We start from the raw sequence: 19,869 nt of genomic DNA, 5'->3' as shown, positions 1-19,869 counted from the left end.
TCGAAAGATAGCTTTTCTGCACTGAAAGTAACCTAAAAGTAATTATAAAATTGTATATGTTTGATTGTTCGAATATCACGAAGCTGTTTTATTATGTTGCCGTTTTCAATTGAAGTTGGTAGAAGCTGCTGTACTTGATCTTTACTATCGTTATCAACTATCGTATTTTTATAACTATCTACATTTTCGTCATTAGATAAATTTCCTCTAATTTTATCACCCTTTTGAAATGTATTTATATTAATATTACTTGCTATTAGTCTCTCCGGTTTAAATAATACATCGCGGCTGAAAAGTACGTCTCGTAAACTTAGTACATATACCCGATACCCTTTGCAATTTTCAATGTAATTTTCAATGTAAACTAAATAATCTTTCACAGATTTTCTGTCCAGCTTTTTCCTTTTTTCAGACGGCACATGCACAAAACATTCTGTCCCGAATATTTTCAAATTTTCTATATTTGCCTCTTTACCGTACCATAACCCATACGGGGTTTGACCTGGCCGTTTTGACGATCCCGATCTGTTAAGGACATACGCGGCTGTATTCATCGCTTCAGTCCATAACGACAACGGTAATTCTGGCTTCCAGTATAACATTGACCGCACGGCCTTGGCTATTAATTCGGTTTTCCCGCTCTGTGACACCATTCTGTTGAGGTGTATACGGATTCTCAACTTGGTTACAAAATATTTGTATTTTATCGATCACCTCTGATTTCTGTCGCATAAAATGAATCTGTCTAAACGCGGAATAATCATCCTTAAGAATTAGAAAATATCGTTTTCTGCCAAGTGATTCGTGCCCCATCGACCCGCATACGTCGGCATATATAATCTCGCGATATATCGTAACGCGATCGCTCTTGTCATGAAAACTAAGCTTATGATGTTTCCCATAAGCACAACCTTCGTAAAGAACGTTATCCTCTATAGTATGAATACCCTTGTTTTTCAGAAAATAGCTGACATATTTGTAGTTTTGATGACATAATCTTTCGTGCCATAATTGTAAACTTTCATTACGAGATTTTACACATACTTACTCGCTTTTAACATTTTCGGCTAAATTACATTCTTTTCGTGTTACAACGCGTAAATGTATTTTGAATAAAATACGAAGCCAAATCGAGCCAGTCGCTGTAACTGCTCCGTCGCGTGAAAATACACATTTTTTTCGTATTCTGTAATCAGAATATCGATCACGTGATCAACCTCTTTCCTAGTGACGGAAACTAAGTAATTATCGGAAACAGATTTTGACTCAGTTTCAGTACAAATAAAACGTTATACATAATGCCCGGTATCCATTTTCCGTCTGCATATATTTCGATTTCAATGAAATAATCTTTTCCATACGCTGGGGTAAAATTTCCATTACCTAACTGAACGGTAACCGGCATTTTAAACTCTTCGAGATCTTGTCGGTGCATCATGTGATCGATTGCTCCTGAGTCGACCAGCCAGACGTTCTCACCTATGAGTTAACTGCTACTTCCTACAAAAGCCTGCTTATGGTCCCAGGTCTGCTGCATAGTACGAGCATCATCGATGTTTCGCGTACGAGAGTTTCCATTCCTCTTGAAACAGTTCCTGTTAAGGTATCCTTTTGTTCCATACACATGGCAACTGACACGATCTTTCCGTATATGGTTTGCTGTTTTGCCGCATTGCTAGCACTCAGAAAAAATTTCTCTTCCGACGCTCATCTTGATTCGATTTGTTGCGATGATTATTCTTCGGAAACGATGTATTTGCCGATCTTCGTTTCATCAATAATACCACCGTCATATCCTCGGAGCTGTCCTGTTCTTGGGTTCTAACTTCCTCCGCCATTAATCGTGCCGTGAAATTTTCGAGGATCTTCTTTTTATCTTCCACGGAATCCCGTGCACAAGTAGAAATCCCATGTGAAAGCGACTCAATTTCTTGCGTAATGTTGACAATATGTGTGTCAATATCATGGCATCCGGAACTGCACCGTCTAGGCTCTTCATTTTAGTTGATAAGTGCTCAATCTTGGCTAAATTGTGATTAATACTTTCATCTGAGTCCCATTTAAAATCGAAAAATTGTTTCTGCGCTATTGATAAATTTTCGTCAGACTTCATATCGTAGACTGAATTGAGGTTCTTCCACATCGCCCGTGCAGTTGTACAGCTCAAAAGTAAGTCTAGAGGGTTTTTTTCGACCGATGTTACGATCAACCTGCGAGCTGATTTATCAGCCTTTGAAAACTTTTGTAGATGGACTTGATAATTTGCTGAATTTTCAGCTGGACGTCTTCCTTCGCAAACACTGAGCATATCATCGCCTTTCTCTAGCAATGTACGTATAACGCACAACACACTGCACTTTTTAAGAACAAATTATTCACACTGATTACTTGTGTGATAACCTGGGCCCATAACCTGTTAAGGGCTTATAAGGAAATAGCCAGTGGAAACGGTGAAAAACTGTCTAGATGTTTATTAAACGGGCGAACGGTTAGAACTGGCCTGTATGTTTAGGGCCACGCAGGTCAAAGACGTTACCAGAAAACGGGAGACAAAAAGACACGCGTTGACAAAAGACAAAACGCAGGGAAAGGGATCGCCCCCACATCGCTAGAATGTAGAATTTATTTTAGTATTTAGTTTTTACTACAACATTACGCGACGGCATTTAAAATTTGGCTGACAATAAGGCTTGCAGAGGTCGAGACCTGTTCGCGTGCATTAGTTTGGATAGGACAAGCATTGCAGAGGTGGCCATAAACGGAATGTAACAACGACGCGGTCACTTTTCAAAAGAGTCCTCCCGCGAGCACTTCATACCGAAGGAGGGCTTTCCTCCACTATCGTCTTCGATTAAAGACACACAATTTCACAATTTCTTCTTCTTCAAGATGATTCAAGGTGAGAGGAGTCCTCCCCCCACGGTGGTACCGTATGGTACTTTGGAAGCTTCCCCCCCCCCCCCCCCGGTTACTGAGAGTTTATATCATTAGCTGCTTTCCCAGGGACAAAAGGATCGACTGATTGTCGAGCCGACGGATCCACTCGTCTGATCTGTCGAGCTCTGGGTCTCGAGCAGGAAGCTTGACCGTGCAGTCCAAAAGCTTGCTACCAAATATACGGCGCCAAATCAGAGATGTAGGACCGAGGGTCACTTATAGGTTCTGGTTCTATGCCTGGAAGAGGTAGCGATGACATTGTGCCGACTGCTCCCTGACCCAGGTGGGTGAAACTAGAGCGTTGGTCACCTCAGCATGAGAGTCGACCGCTCTATGACCTTTTTCGGGTCCTCGGTTTAGGCAAGCGACCTGGTAGGCAGCTGAGTTGCAATAACCTCTGCAGCATCGTAAGAAGGCTACTGTAGAGTTACCACACGATTACACACCATTGGATCTACCAGCGGAGTGGGACGTTCGCGTTTATGAGCTCCTACGAAATGACGGAGCTCGCGCTGAGGAAGCTTTCGAATGGAAGCGATAGGTTCGGCGGAGCATTGTCGGGACTCTTTTCTCAATTGTGCAGCATAGATTAATCTATCGCACCACGCAGGTGCTCGCCAGGCATGATTGTTTCGGTGAGAGTACCTGCACTAAACAAGATGGAAGGAGGCTGCGTAATAGCATCGTTACGGGGCCGATCTGGACACGGCGCAATACACTATCATTCCCCAGATGGTGTGTAGCAAGAGATCATTGATGGAGACATTCTTCTTCTGTGATAATAATAATAAAAGCGATTGAGTGGAATTAGGGCGCGCCTTTCAAGGGACATGCCGTGGAGGATCACCCACCTCTAGGGGGGTGACGATGCCCTCTGTGGGGCTTTTAAAAATCCCACATAATCTCATACGCTCCCCTAAGGAATCGGATATAAAGATACCCAAAGGAAACATTTTCCTCTTGCAAGGAAAAAAGAAAGTAGCTAGTTTGTCCTTAAATTGTACATTAATAATTGAAGGGAATAGCCCCGTCAACGACGTTATAATATAACGTCATGCGTGCTGTATCACTTTCATACTGAATCATTGTGATAGTTTTTATCCAACAAAGATAAAAATTATTTATGTTTACGTACAATATCATCGTTGTAGGAATATTGTTCATATAATAGAACGTTCAAATAACAGTGGATTCATATAATGGAGGTTCTACTATAATATGATAATCTACAAAACTCATCGAAACGAGAAGGTATTTATGGCGAAATTTAACTGCGATTTTTACTTGTCAAATATACGTAACATATGTGCGACCATAGGTTAACCTCTAACGCATCGAGAAAGTAATTAATTTTTATTGCACAAATACCTTATGGGTTACATAATTTACAACGAGAAAGTGGAAATGGGAATCTGTTGAATTGATAAAACTCGATATAACTGAATTTATTCATTTGTTATTCCTAAATTTGTTTCGCTCAAGAGTTTCCCTTTAAACGTATAAGATGTCGGAATATTCGGCATGTACGTTGATATCTTGAGATCTATTTTCTAGAAATTGTTAATCGTGATAAAAATATGTTTTCTTCTCGATGAAATACTGCGTACAAATAAATGTTTATATCTTTCTCATAAATAACGATAAGAATATGTAATATCTGTTATGATAAAAATAAACGCAAAGAAACTTTCTTATACTGTCAGTTGTGTTATAAAGTAAATTATAATAATGAAATGTGTATATTTAAAAAGGAACAAAGAACACTTACCGCCGTGTTCTGCAACCTTCTTCAACATTTCAGGTGGTACGTATTCGTGAGGAAGCTCTTGAAAAACTTCTTGACCGCCTTGACTTACATTACCGCTGCCAGTGAAAATAAAGGTTAACGGCCCAATTGATTTTGGCATAGCACCTAATGCTATTTCATATCCTGCGTCTCGTATAGCTTGTCGTGCCATCGCAGAATCTCTATAATTATGTGCTGGCCCAATATACTATTAAATAGTAATAATCATTATTAAATATTCATAAATATTCATACTTGTATATAGTTGATTGGAATGGTATGACGTATACCTAAATTTTACTACGCGACACAATTAATATTAAAATGTTAAAATACAAATACCTTGAACATTTACAAGAACTTATACTTCTCATAAATCATTGTTAATAATCGGTAACGTAAAATTCTATTCCAAATTGACATCGCTGATTTTCTTACTCGATCACTTCTGCCCTTGGAAATACATCAAATTATACGATACTTTCGAAAATCAGTGCACTACTTTTTAGACCTTGCTAATTTTACGAACACGTTATATCGTTCGAACCAACTGTTCGTATTATTGACAATCACATATCACACATTGGAGTAATTTTTGGAATCCCATAAATTATCCCTTTCGGTACGAGCGCCGGATATATCCGGCATCCATCTGTGTAGAATTTTATGTAAATATCTTTTTATATTAAAGCTACAAACAATACTTGTTGGAAAATGTTATTAAGCACAGTTCTTACTTAACGCTTGAGAAAATCTTCGTACGAAAGAGGACTGACCATGCGTTATGTGCGCATTTTCGGCGCAGCACGTGCGCGTACTCCCGTACAGCGGGAGTGTCACGGCGGACAGCGCGCTCGTACCGAAAGGGTTAAACACAAGGTAAACCATTTCCAAGGTTCTTTTAGTTAATCGATTAACTCGCATTGTACACGTTTGAGAGCAAATGTTTGAAATATTTTCAAATAGCGCAATTGTTGAACTCTGACAATTTTTCTTCGATTGATTATAAAATTATAAGTATATTTACGTATCGTGCGATTTATGTATCAAAACAGAATAGGCAATTTTTGGAGAATAAACGATTTCTTTGACAATTCACTTCATTTATTGGTTTCATTTAAAATTTCATCTACTTTGACATATATACATATATACATATGTGCATAGATATGCCGTAGATATATGTACATATACACACGCATCTTCGGAACTCGATTAAATGTAAGGATATTTCTGTTTTCTATAAAAAAAAAAAAAAAAAATACCTCGCGTCATTCGGATAAACGCTAATAATAGGAAATAAAACAGAAGAGAACAATATTTTTATAATAAATAAATACTTCGTCGTATTCATACTTTGCATGCCCACCAATTTTGGTTGTAACTTCAATATTCGGCTCCTTTTTTCGATAGATCGAACAAAATCTGCTCGAAAAGGAAAAATGCCCAGGAATATTTTTAGCGATGCCTAAATTCGACGATAATATCGGCCAATTATGGCACAACCCAATTCCAAAGATACAATGATTCAAAACCAATTTCTCGCAGATGCAATGGATGTTAAAAGTATTCGTACACCCGACAATTTCAAACAGCACTTCGTAGAAGTATAGTTTTTTAACAACGTTATTTCATAAAAAAAAAGATTTGTACATATTCCTTCAAAGCTCTAGATATACAGATAATAGACATATTATTGTAGGATTTCCAGCTAGGTTAATCCTATGCAAACCGAGATCTGCGCGTCTAATGAACAACTCCTTCTTAGTAATAAAACTGATTTATTTAATTAACATATTACATTAATTGTAAGTTGCTCTCAATTCTAACTCTCAAACACACGATCCTCTATTCTCTACGTTTCGAATACACACAATCTACCGCGCCCACGCCCTGTGCACCCTTAATACACAATTATATATTAATAATTTAATTTTTAATATAATAAATTTATTTTAAAGTCAAAACTCTCTCTTTCCATACACAGGCTTTCTCTCTCTCTCTCTATCACTCGACCCAGTCCTAAATATGTCATCGGTTCGCACGCACTCCAGGTATCGCCCTAAACGCCTAAGTCGAAGCCGATGTCGCTGTACATTATTCTCCAGACAGAGTCCTTCGCCGCTCGCCACTTCACATTATTCGAAAAAATACTTACTAGATTGTTGTTATAAACTGAAGAAGAATCGAAAAAAATGACGAAATTTCATGAAGTAATAAGTTTGCAAATTTAATAAGTTTACAAATTCATAATAAAGAACTATTTAGGATAATAATATTTTACGAAAGTTTATTTCAATCGATATCCCTTTAGTTCGATAACATATTCTGAATATTTTAGCGAGTTAAAAATTACTTATTATTCTATTATATGTAAATCTACGTGTGTGTTATATTTTATATTATGCGTTAACTGTAACATTTAAATTATTATTGTCATCTAGTTCAATTATTGTTTTCTAGTTCCATATTCTTTTCATTTCTTCTGTCAATAAGATACCTTCTTCTATTTTCTCTGTATATATAGTTTTTATGTTATTGTTACTGGTTGCGGCTATGTCAATGTGTGTCATCCTATTTATTATGTCTATGTATGTGATGTCTGGTCCATTAGGTGTAATTGTTTTGTCAGTAAATATCGGGCTATCTCGATATATTTTGCGCATATCATTTTCTATGATCTGTTGAAATATGTACTTACAGTACGGTTGTGTGCTGTTTGCAAGTGTGCATTTTTGCGTCAGTTGCTAAAGCCTTTTTAACGTATCGCATCTATTTGTGCATTTATTTGCCGCTATTAGTTTACACCTTGATAATTATACTACTATGGTCTAGTGACCCGGTATAAACATTGCATTTTCCACATTTATCTGCTGTTAGTGTACTATTTCGGAGAAAATAAGTATTAAGTATAAAATTCGTATGTGACTTGTTTGTCTATTTCTGCGTCTTCTACTATTTTTTACTGGAGCGTTTACTGGGGCGGGCTTTTACAGTCCATGTGTTAATAAATTCTGTGTTCATTGTGATGCGCAGTTGGTTTATCTGTGTGAGGATTCAGAGAAATATATCTTTTATCTGTGTGTTGACGATTGCATTGTGTAACCTACTGTCGGTTCTACAGTAAACGTATTGTTTCATACTGATGTTATTTTTTCTGTCCTCTAGATTTCTCAATAATTGCAGTCTATACATGGCGTTAGAGTACTGGTTCCTATACTTAAGTTTGTTATGGTTGTTTTAATAATTCTATCGAGTTCGTTTAGGTTTCTATCTATCGATTTTATCATTTTTAAGGAACAGGTTAGTATTAGTACTGCATATGTGTCAATTACTTTATTCTACAAAGTTTTCCTACATTTTAATTTCCGAGGACAATTGTTTCGAGAGGTACCGAAAATAGGAAAAAGTGTTTCAGACGTAAGATGTAAAACGTAGAAGCATCAAGACGTTCTCGAAACACTGACCTCGCTTGTACTATGCCATTACCGAAATATTAACAAATTATTTGAAGTTGACGCGAAAACATCGATACTAGACATCCAGAAAGTACAAAGGAATGAAGTATGAAGAAGAAAATATGGAAAGATGAGAAGAAATTTCTTTTCACGAGAATTCGAGAATTCAGTCCCCGAGAAGGAAAGATGATAAACAAGAGAGGGAGACTAAACGTAATAATGTTGTTGTTTGTGATTTGATATCTAGAACGAAGAGAACCAAGGAGGAAACAGGGAGCTTACTAGCTGAGAAATTCAGCATTGCAGTAGATGACTGCCAAGGTTACAGCCATTAAAGAGAAATCAAGATCGACACTCTTGATAGTAATGCTTGAGAAGACTGAGGGCAGGTACGCTAAAGGGGAAGAAATTCTATAACCTCATGACCGGAATGAAAAATAGCGTTCTATTCAGAGAAGGATAGTGAAAATTGTGGAAAAGAAAAGGTGTAACGGATGGGAGGTTAAAATTGGCTTCAAAAGGATTATTAGTATATCATTAAGCAGCCAACTATAAGAAAATAGTAACTATAAGATAATATAGTTTGTTAAAATGCTTACAATCTTAGTAATTTGTTTAATTTGACTAAAGATGATGCTTTAAAAAGTCTAACTAATTGTATAATCTTGTATATTAAAGGCATGTCCAGTGATTCAGTCGAGTAATTTAGTGATCTAGCGAGAACGAGCACCAAAATTTAGCCGAATCGCTTAGTAAGACGATTTGGTTGAATAGATCATCCATTCCGTTGGATTTTTCTGCTCGAACAGGTTTCCTCCACCACTCACTCACTCACTCATATAGGTAACTAGCGATACCTATCCAGACGTATTACTTTAGTCGAGCACATTAATTGCCAAGACGTCGCGTTGAAACGAGAAGATTACGTTACAGTTTGTACAGGAGTACGGGAATAGCGTGATTTCTATAAAAGTAAAGCAGCTAGAGAAACTGCGTACGAAGCTATGTGTCGATTTATGAACATCCCAGGGTTAACGAAATTAAAAGATAAATGAAATTAAAATAAATATCGAAAATATACATTCGATTACGTACATTTTTAATTCACAGGGATTAAAGAAGAAAAAATCGTGATTGCGAAATATCGGATTGTGGAACTGATTTGCAATTTATGTTCCAATTGTAACGTAGTTCACTTTATTTTCACTGTATTCGACAAAACCTTAAGAAAAATACTCGCAAAGTGATTTAGTAAGTAACTATATTGTTATTAACGTATAAAATTTTTATACAAGTTTTGTACAAATCTTTATACATGATAAATGTTAGTCTATCATTTTTAATTACCATATCATTGACCTTTTAACAATAATATAATTAGCTAATCTTTCACGGAATGATCGTGATCATCGATTTGGATGATTAGCTAATATTCTAGCGAGCGAAAGCAAATCAAGTGGTTGTTGCGAATTCCTTCAGCTATCTTCGAGAAACGATAATTAAGCATCTCCTGCTTTAAAGTTAATCCAGTTTCGGGAAAAGGCTATGATAAATAATATTGTAGCGAGAATGCGTCGTTATCGTTGCGATAAGAAGAAAATTATCGTTCCGGTAGCATATCATTTTCCACAGATGCGTATAAATTATATATCATTGTATCTTACATCTACACATATATCTAAAACGGTATATGTGGTTCACCGCATATATAGCCATTAGTATAATACTTTTGCTGCGTTTATAGTTAAAGTAAATACACGCTTCAACTGTTGACGGGTGCTTTAATAACTACGCGTTTGCCATCTATGGCTCCGCAACACCCACGGAAATTTCACTTTTTCCGAAATCTATTTGCAATTATTGTCCACTGTTCTTTATCAGAAGCTTTAAAAATAAATGTACGATGTAGAGATGGTTTGATAAAGTTACAAAAGGTTACGGTGATGTTGTTTACTTCGGCTTTTCTGATTTTGTCATTTATTTCATTTCTTCCGTGATGTTGTTGGCCCTGATTTTCATTTTATTGATTTTTTTTTTTTGTTTATATTGCATATTTCTCAAACCCATAACGCTTGTAACGGATTGTATGACTTTTGTTTGGAATTTAACAAAAGCCAACAGAAAAAGATGAAGAATGGCTGACATTGTTCAGGAATAAAACGGTATTGCGGAAACTGCCAATGCACCCATAGAAGAAAATCAATTCGACATATTTGAAAAAAAACATTCCAATACAATTAATACTTTACCAATAGAAATGGCCTTAGGGGTTCGTTCGACACTGTGTACGAACATATTTAAATAAAATGTAATATCTGTGAACGGAAATCAGTACACACCGTTCTACTTCGCTATCATCATCATCACCATGAACCAAACTGATAAACACTCGTCGTATAAATAACGATATCGTTAGCCGTGCATAGTATTATACATTTAATAATGATAGCAACGAAGATTTACCTTAAAAAATAGTTATATTTATTTCCTGACCTCAATAAAGTTCATCAGTGAGTGATAAATCGCGTCATAAACTTCTGGATTCAGTTGGAAAATTATGGACTTTCTCAGTCTAAAAACATGTAAAACTTGTGGAAAAAAAAGAATTGTGACGGCTATGGTACCACGATTGCAGTATTGTTAAAGCATAAGTGCAAAATACGTGTAAATTAGTGCGTATATTTTTCGTTCCTTCTTTTCTTTCCTTTCTTTACATTTCTATTTTCGTACAAGTCCCGTGCACACGTCCCCGTTATTGGAATATATATTCGGTGACCAGGCCCGTACAAGGTTTAGCTTCCTTTCGCTAATACCCCCTTGTCTCTAATATCCTCTCCTTAATGTAAGAAAGACTTTTAGAAGATGGTAGAGGTTATTAGAGTATCCGAGATGAAAGTTAGAATACATCGGAATGAAGAGAGAGTACATCTCCTTTACAAAGTAGAAAAAGAAAAGCAAGCTTTCCGAAGATCTGCTTAATGAACGCAAGTACATTCTGGAGCATGGTAAGAAATCCAAGAAGGGATATGACAATGAGTCGAAAATGATCTATCCTCCTCGCAATATTGATACCGTCATTATTCTTCGACTATTCGTCTGCTCGTATTCTTCTGGACGATGCGATCGGCCATAGGAGATGCTTCGAATTACTTCTAACTTAAAAGAAAACAAGTCCTGGCAGGATTTCAAACTCGCTCTTCAAGAGTATGCTTCTCTATTATTGGCTGAACCAGATTGAAAAACTCTTTAACAGAGTCTTCGATGAAGAAACGGTTCTCGAGAAATAGCATATCTCGAAAATGGTTGTCATTTATAAGAAAGATCGAGGCAAATCACCTCGGTACAAATTACCGAGGTATCGTCTTAACCAATTAATCTAAACCAAACGACCTAAAATCTTCGCTACCACAATGTCAAGAAGACTGATAACTTGACACTCGAAACATATAAAATCCTCCCTGAGTGTCAGTCTGATTTCAGGTCTAATAGATTCCACAAGAATAAATCTACTTTACTTCGCGAGCTAAAATCGCATTAAATTTGAATAAAATCAAGGGGAAAACATCGGCGGGTTTCATCGATTTCAAGAGGGGTTTCGATTCGGCAATACACACCGCTCTGCAGCAATCGTTATTTAAAGCAAGAATTAGTAGTAAAATCAGAAATGAATCAAAGGATTTATAAAGAATTTTTCCTGGATTTTCTATAAAATTTACTATAAAATTTACTCTAAAGCTGATATATTATCGTTTGCCGGATGACTTGGTCGTCCTTGCACGCAATATTATTGACCTTTAACACGCGATTCACACGCTAACCAAATACTACCATAAAACATCTAGTGGTTAGCCTTAATAAAACGAAGATTGTGAAATTCGAAAGATAAATCTTTTTTAAGAAAAACGCTTTCGATTCTCTGGCCCGTAATCCCTCGATTCAGCCTTCCCACACCCTTACAGAGACAAGTTCTACCAAACTTGCAGTAGATGGTTATTAAGAGAGCAATGATAATACTGATCCAAAATTTTAGCCAAATCTACGTGTAAGTGAAACGATCAACTATATTATATGCGAATATTATATGAAAATACCCATTATACTTATCTGCCATTACCTCGATGTGATCTCGTTTCTCAGATTCCTTAAGATGACAAATGTTGGAGCCAAACCGTTATTTTATTTTGTAAGTGCGACGATTAGACTGCCTTCCTTATGAAAGACTGAAAGACTAAGATTTTCTACCGGTCATTCTTCTGAGATGAACCTTCTGTTTATTTTTAGTTAATATTAATTAGTTAATAAGATGTTTTAAGCTATACATTTTTGTTATTTTACTTTCCTCTGCATAGATTACCATCAATTAAGGAAATCATACTTTCGTTTTTATTACGATGTTAGCTCATTTATCATTTCTGCCACTCTAAGGAGTATTAACATATATATTTTGATATCGTAATAATCAGTGATTTATCGTGCATATTTCTTTCAGATGTCTTATGTCGAATCCGTATGTCATGTTTTTGAATGCCTGTGAAAATAGGCTTATGCAGGTAAAAAATTTTAGGGCATCGAGTGACACTTCCTGGAATATACTTTTGTTTATTTTCATGGTTTCGCTTTCTACATTTATCTCACCTGTCCGTAGATGTATTTTATTTCGTCAGTTTATTGTTAAGTGTGTAAGTAGTTTCTGAACGATCATTTTTTTTAACACAAATGATTTATGTGATCAATCCTGAATATCTTCCAATTGTATGTTTTCTTTGTGGTTAATTCTCCGCTTTTTATTGTACCATCTGTTTATTTCTGCAAACGTGCAGAGACATAATGCCGTCTATTTTCCTCTTGTCTTATCCATCTTGCATACACGTTGCGATTTTTTGGTAATGTCCATATTTCTGACATCGGTAGCTTTCTACTTCTTATTGCATTGATGGTATCGCGATAAATTCAATTATCTTATTCATTTTTTTTATAAAAAGCTTCTTTGCTTGTTTATGTACAGATTGTCTTGTATTTCTCTTTTGTTTGGTGTTTTACACCCGAGTAATTGTGTTGCGTATACTACTAGTTTTCGTTTAAGCGTATCTAACGTATATGCCAGTGACTGAATTTTATCATTAACCGTTATGTATATTTCACATTTTTGTTTGTCCGGTTACGGTTTGCGTGTCGCCTTAGTCTGCCTATATTTATTCATAATTAACTAATCTTCTCCTCCGTTCTAATTTACCATTCTAGTTTATTCTTCTTCCCATTTCTTCTTATCATTTGTTCCACAGTTTAACAATTTATTTATGTTGTAATTTTTACTACGCTTATCCTATTATACTGTAAGAATAATAGAACCGACTGCGGCCCTGAGAAAATATTAAAAGTGCTTGGGACATAAGACGAGTGACCGTCTGCGAGAGGATCGATTGCATCGAGGGATATTTATGACAGAGTCGAGTGCGAACAAGGAGTAAAAGTTTAGGAATGCGTCTGGTTGTTTGATGAACCTGGCTCACCAAGGACGAGGTGGCGTGGAAAATGAGTGATCGAGGAAGAAAAACTGCATATGAAAGAAGAGAGAATTGAGAGTTTGGGGATGTATCAATTACTACGAGGTAGGAAATGAAAAATTTATAACAGAAACAATGAATAAAATGGGATACTTAAGCATACTAAAGAATAATTTAAAGCAAAATGCCCAAAAAATTGTGAATTCTTTAAAGATTCCAATTATATCTAGATAATGACCCGAAATACAAATCGAAAATTATTCAAGAGTAGTTGTTGTACCACTGTCCAAAGATCATAGATGCACCATCTCAGTGATCCGATCTAACTCCCATTGAGATGGTATGGGACAGATTAAATAAAAAAATAAGAAAGCATTCAATAACTAATAAGCGGAATTGCAAAGTAGGTTAGAAGAGGAATGACATAATATACAGGAAGAATATTTAAAAAAAAAAAAAAACTTATAGAATCAATGCCAAAGCGTGTTTCCGAAGTGATAAAACATAAAGAATACCCTAGAAAATATCAACATTGTTAAAATTATCAATTTTTGTAATGTGTGCCAATAATTCTGTGACGGCAATTGATGCATGGAATCGTTTCATTTCATTGTTTTTTACAACTACAAGAAATGACATTCTTTTTTTCATAGTATTGTACGTTTATGGTCTAAACTTTGTGTATAAAAGGCTTGAGAAATCTTTTATTATTTCTTTTATCTTTCATCTTTCATATTCCTATCACTTTTTACGTGTGCCCATAATTTTGTGACTCACTGTATGCCTAATAAATGTTTCCGCTATTCGATTTGTTATTTCTATACTCTAACCTACATACAGTACTGAACCAAAGTATTGGCACATCACGGTTGTTATAATACAAGTGCTTATAACTACTGAACAAATTGATTTAAAGGAAAAACTTTTTGGCATATTCATTTATTATCTATTACTAGTTTATTACATAGTAGAAGCAATAATATAAATACATTGATTCACGAAACATAACAAAAATGCATTTATTGAACATTTTATGGGTGGACAAAAATATTGCCACATGATGCTAAATATAATATATCCGCATTTGTTTGAAAAATTTCCGATCGTCAGTTTAAAATCTAGTTAGCTGACACCCCGATTATTATTTTTAACAACAATCATCCAATGTTCAATCGTCTAGCAACAGGGAAAGTAAAAGAAACGACAAGTGAAGAGAGAAATAATACTAAATTTGTATAAAATATGAAAATCTTATGTCGAAATATCGCAAATTGTTAACAAAAGTCGTTTCACTATCAAAAGCATTGTAAAACGATTTATAAAATCAATCGGATTTTGATAGTGCGAATCGAAGTGATCGTCTTCCCAAGTTATCTGTTAGAGAAAAACGTAAAATTGTAAACGAAGTGAAGAAAAATCCTAATTATTAAATTCCTCGGAACTCGGAATAATATTAAGTAACGAGTGTGAAAAAGAAGTAAATTCGAAAACTGTACGAGGGGTATTAAAAACCGGATATTCCGGACATTCTGTTGCGCGTGTGTTGCGCGTGTGTTGCGCGTGTGTTGCGCGAAGAAAAGGATACATATCGGGAAAAAAATCGAAAGATTCTACATTTCGGACTACCTACTGTTTTCAGATGAAAACAAATTTAATATATTCAAATCCAATGGCAGAATATATTAGTTTAGAAAAAGCGAAATACCGAATTGGATCTACGAAATTTACAATCGAGTGTAAAACATGGAGGTGGTGGAATTATGGTGTGAGGTTCTATAGCAGCATCTGGGATTTCCGTAAAAATTAATTTTTATAGATGATATTGTATATAGACAAATACACATATTTAAATATATTGAAACAAAATTTATTCAAAAGTGCAAAAAAATGAAGTCTCCCGCAGAATTTCTATTTCTAACAAGACCGCGATCCAAAGCACACCGCTTACATCGTACGCCATTGGATCATTTGTAATACTTCTCATTCCCTAAATATACCACGGCAGAGTCCAGACATGAATCCTATCGAACATGTCTGGAACGAATTGGAAAAAAGGATTCGAAAACATCGTATAACAAGCAAAGCAAACTGGAAGAATGTTCTTTTACAAGAATGGAATAAAATCGAGTCGGATTTTATAAAAAAGTTAGTTGATCCAATGCCCAAACGGTTAAAGGAAATTCCTAATAGGAAAGGAACTAAATATTAATATTTAATTCCAAGTCATCTTTAAACGTTTTTATTCGAGTGCGCCAATACTTTCGTCTATCCATAAAATGTTCAATAAATACATTTTTGTTATTGTTTCGTGAATCAATGTACTTATATTATTGTTTCTACTATGTAATAAGGCTAGAATAGATAATAAATGAATATGTGAAAAAGTTTTTTCTTCAAATCAATTTGTTTAGTAGTTATAAGCACTTGTACCACACAACCATGCTGTGCCAATACATTTATCCAGCACTGTATTTGTGAAATTGAAATTTAAATGCAGTCTCACAGTCCTCATCCAGCAGTCGTATAAGGTAACACGTGTGTTTATATGCGGCAACCTCGAAAGGTCCAGAGCGTTCGATGGCCAGTCATAACTCGCGTAAGGGTACGTGTCGCGAATCATAGTTCTAGAAAGATCAGAACCATCGAGAGCGTTCCGCGACGCGACACCCAACGAAAAAAAAAAAAAAAAAAAAAAAAGAAGATCAGTTGCACACATGCGAAGACGCGGGTGCACGTGTGGCGGATCGAGATGCTAAAAAAACCAGAACCATCGAAAGGATTCGGCAACGCGTGCCGCCCTGCGAAGACAAAAAACGATCGGGCGCTCAGATATAAAAAGTGAACTTGCGATCACGAAGAAGTCAATCCTCCTAAACTATCACATGCGAGTCGTTTTTACATATACACACTGAATAATTGTGAGATTCCAATTTAACGGCATGGAGATGGGGCCAACAATGCTGCCAGTTCAGCTAACAATTTTCAAAATAGGGAACAATTAGACAACTATAAAATTAACGAATGCTACCATCGATGATGTTGAAGTAACAATAGGTGAATCATCGAATTCAGCTGAAAAGTCAGCCACAAAGAGGAAAAGAAAAATCTAGCCGACTTTACAGACACACACGCGCTATCTCAAACAGAACATGGCCACAAGCATTCCTACAAGCAATACATACAGCGTTCTAACACACAAAAACACATACGACGCTACCATACCTACCTAATGACACTACCATAACTAAAACAGCTAAACTTCTCGAATCTTCGTACAAGCTGAAATCATAGAACCATCGATAGAAGTACACCAACGACAAGCATACGGCAACAATTTTGTCTTAAAACGGCTAAAGGTCAATCAAATAAAGCTACCACTAAATACACCCGAATTTTGCAGAAAAATAGTAGACAGTTTAAAGAGCAAACACGCAAACTTTCACACCTTACAATCTAAAACCAATCTAAAAGAAAGAAGTAAGAAGTTAAAAAGTAATTCTCCGAGGAATGTGTCCAAAAATTAAGATAAGCAAAATTATCGAAGAATTAAAACATCACAATCGTTCAATTAGAACAATTAGCAACATAGTCAAATTTGACTCCAAACAGCCGTTACTTCTCTTTATAATCGAACTTAAATAAAACGTCAATTATAAAAACATATACAATATAGATGAGCTTTTAAATACCGCAGTGAAATTTGAATCAGCAATTCAACAAGCAGCCTGGTCCTCGACCATCGTTACAAAAAGAAAACCTCGGCTAATCATTTTCAACTAGTATTATACTGCAAAAAGTAATAGAAAAAAGGAAAAGTTAGAGCAGACTGGGTAAAGTTTAAAACAGGGGAAACCAAAACATAATTAAATGCTATCATTGAACAAGTTAAATCAATCATGCAAGAAGATCGAAATAAAGAATTTAACAAATATCTCACAGACCTAACACGAGACGAATCTACAAATTATTCACTCTAGAAAGCGGCTAAAAGATTTAAAAAGCCGATAATATCGACACCAGGAATAAGAAATGGAAATAGTACCTGGGCAAGGGCCACTTTGGAACAGGCTACATTTGCCGAGTATTTACCAAAACATTCCAACCAAACAGTATAACACTGGCTCCTCTTTCACCGTCGCCATTAACAGCAATAGCAATTGCAACAATATCGAACAATAGAACTGACAACGAAGGTCAATACAATGCTATACGCATCACTACACTACAGTGCAAAAACAGAGGTAAAACGACTGATCTCTTTCATAAAAATGAAAAAGAACATCGGGCTTTGACCTTATAAGCGGACAAAGCTGCTACAATGATTACTATAATATTTAACAGCATTTTTAGAATTCGCTTCTTCCCAAATTCATAGAATCTAGCTGAAATTGTAATGCTGCCGAAGCCGAATGAAAGTTTCACGAACCCTCCCCATACATACCTATTTCTCTCCTACCATTATTATCGAAAATGATGGAAAAAATAATACTAATAAGAGTGAAGGGTAACAAAAGAACACCTATTTACGGACTATCAGTTTGGCTTTAGAGGAAAGCATGCCACAATTAAACAAGCTCCCGATTAAGATTAGTAAATGAAATCATATCTGCTTTTGAATGAAAAAAATACTGCACATGTTTATTTTTAGACATAGAAAAAGCGTTCGATAAGATATGGCAGGAAGGATTGCTGAAATGTATAAAATAGCAATTTCCATACGCAATCTATGAACTTTTAAAATCCTACCTTAACAACAGAACTTTCTATGTAAAAATAAAAGACTCGTATTCAGTTATTTACTCGATAAATACAAGCGTGACGCAAGGAAGTATACCGAGCCCAGTATTATACACTATATACGCACCAAATATTCCAACGGCGCCAACTAATACGACATGTACGTTCGCATATGACACTGGAATAACAGCAACACGCAAATGCCCAAAAGAAGCAGTTAATATTCCGCAAAACCATATTCGTCTATTAGAAAAATGGTTGCATGAACCAAGTATAAAAGTCGACTATAATAAATGCAATTATATTACCTTTTTCCTCCGCAAAGCAAATACTCTTAAAATAACTCTTCGTAATAACGAAATTCTACGAACAAAAATAATTAAATATTTAGGACTTTATCTAAAATTATGAAAATTAACGTAGGAACAACATATACGTAGAAAAATTAATGAAACTAGAATCAAGGGAAAGGACATGCACTGGTTAACAAGTGGGCGATCTAAATTAAGCGTCGGAAACAAACTACTGCTCTATGCGTGGAATATTTTAGAGTTCAAGAGCGAGTGCATGGGAACGTTTGGTCCATTTCTCGAAAATGAGGAATAATAAAGAGCGGCCTCGGGTTCAGCCCGAGCGCTCGCGATGATATTTCGAGTGCGTGCGAAAGGACAAATGACCGCGCGCAAGGATTGTTTTGGACGAGACATTTATGATTACATCGAATGCCAGCAACGAGCGAAAGCTTTTAGGAATGCGTCTGGGTGTTTGATGTATCTGGCCCATCGAGAGCAAAGTCGCGTAGGAAACGAAATGGCGATCGAGAAGAAAAGCCTGCGTATGAAAGAAGAGAGACTGTTAGGTTCAAATAAGGAAGTGCAAGAGCGCGGGCGAGTCAGTGTGCAGTTAGAAAGTATGTGCAGTCGTAGACAGAGAATTAGCGAGACGCACAGTGCATAGAGTAAGTGCGTAGAGTGGTTAATTGAGTTTGAGTTGTGTGGGCAACTTTCATCGCTGCCCATTGTCTTCCGGCGAGAGAAAGCTCGTGGTTGGAGTTCTAGAAAGGCCTCGCTGAGTGGCCCAAGGACAACAGCCACAGATGGGGATGCTAGACGCCAAGCTGGGACGTCTGGACTGGAGCTCAGCGGAAGAGGCTACCGGACACGCCCTATAAAACAACGAGGGATGTGTTTTTGGGACACTATCCGACTCGCATACGGAGAATAAAGAAGTTACTCAGAAGCAAAGAGCATAGTTTCACTGAAATCCCTTCCTACAATTGTGTTAGCGAAATAGAATTAGATTAGTCATAAAATTGTAATAAGCAATAGTTGGTTCTTTTAAATATACATTATCGTTTTTATTAATCCAAAACCGTGTTATTGTGCCGTACGTGCCCTTTCCCGAGTTCCTCTATTATTTCCGACTCTACATACGTTATCCAATTATC

General features: G+C 36.1%; 1 protein-coding gene across 1 annotated transcript in view; it reads right to left on the bottom strand.

The window, feature by feature from the left end:
- Positions 1-19,869, bottom strand: part of LKRSDH (lysine ketoglutarate reductase/saccharopine dehydrogenase) — a 64,454-nt gene that overhangs the window by 27,803 nt on the left and 16,782 nt on the right. Inside the window, exon 3 of the mRNA XM_017903644.1 lies at positions 4,706-4,931. Within this exon, the coding sequence (XP_017759133.1) occupies positions 4,706-4,931 (226 nt within the window). The remainder of the gene's footprint in view (positions 1-4,705; positions 4,932-19,869) is intronic.

Source organism: Eufriesea mexicana, unplaced genomic scaffold (assembly GCF_001483705.2).
Source record: "Eufriesea mexicana isolate 0111107269 unplaced genomic scaffold, ASM148370v2 scaffold2501, whole genome shotgun sequence".
Classification (NCBI taxonomy): domain Eukaryota; kingdom Metazoa; phylum Arthropoda; class Insecta; order Hymenoptera; family Apidae; genus Eufriesea; species Eufriesea mexicana.
Note: the sequence above shows the minus strand (reverse complement) of the source record. Positions and strands in the feature narration are given on the sequence as shown.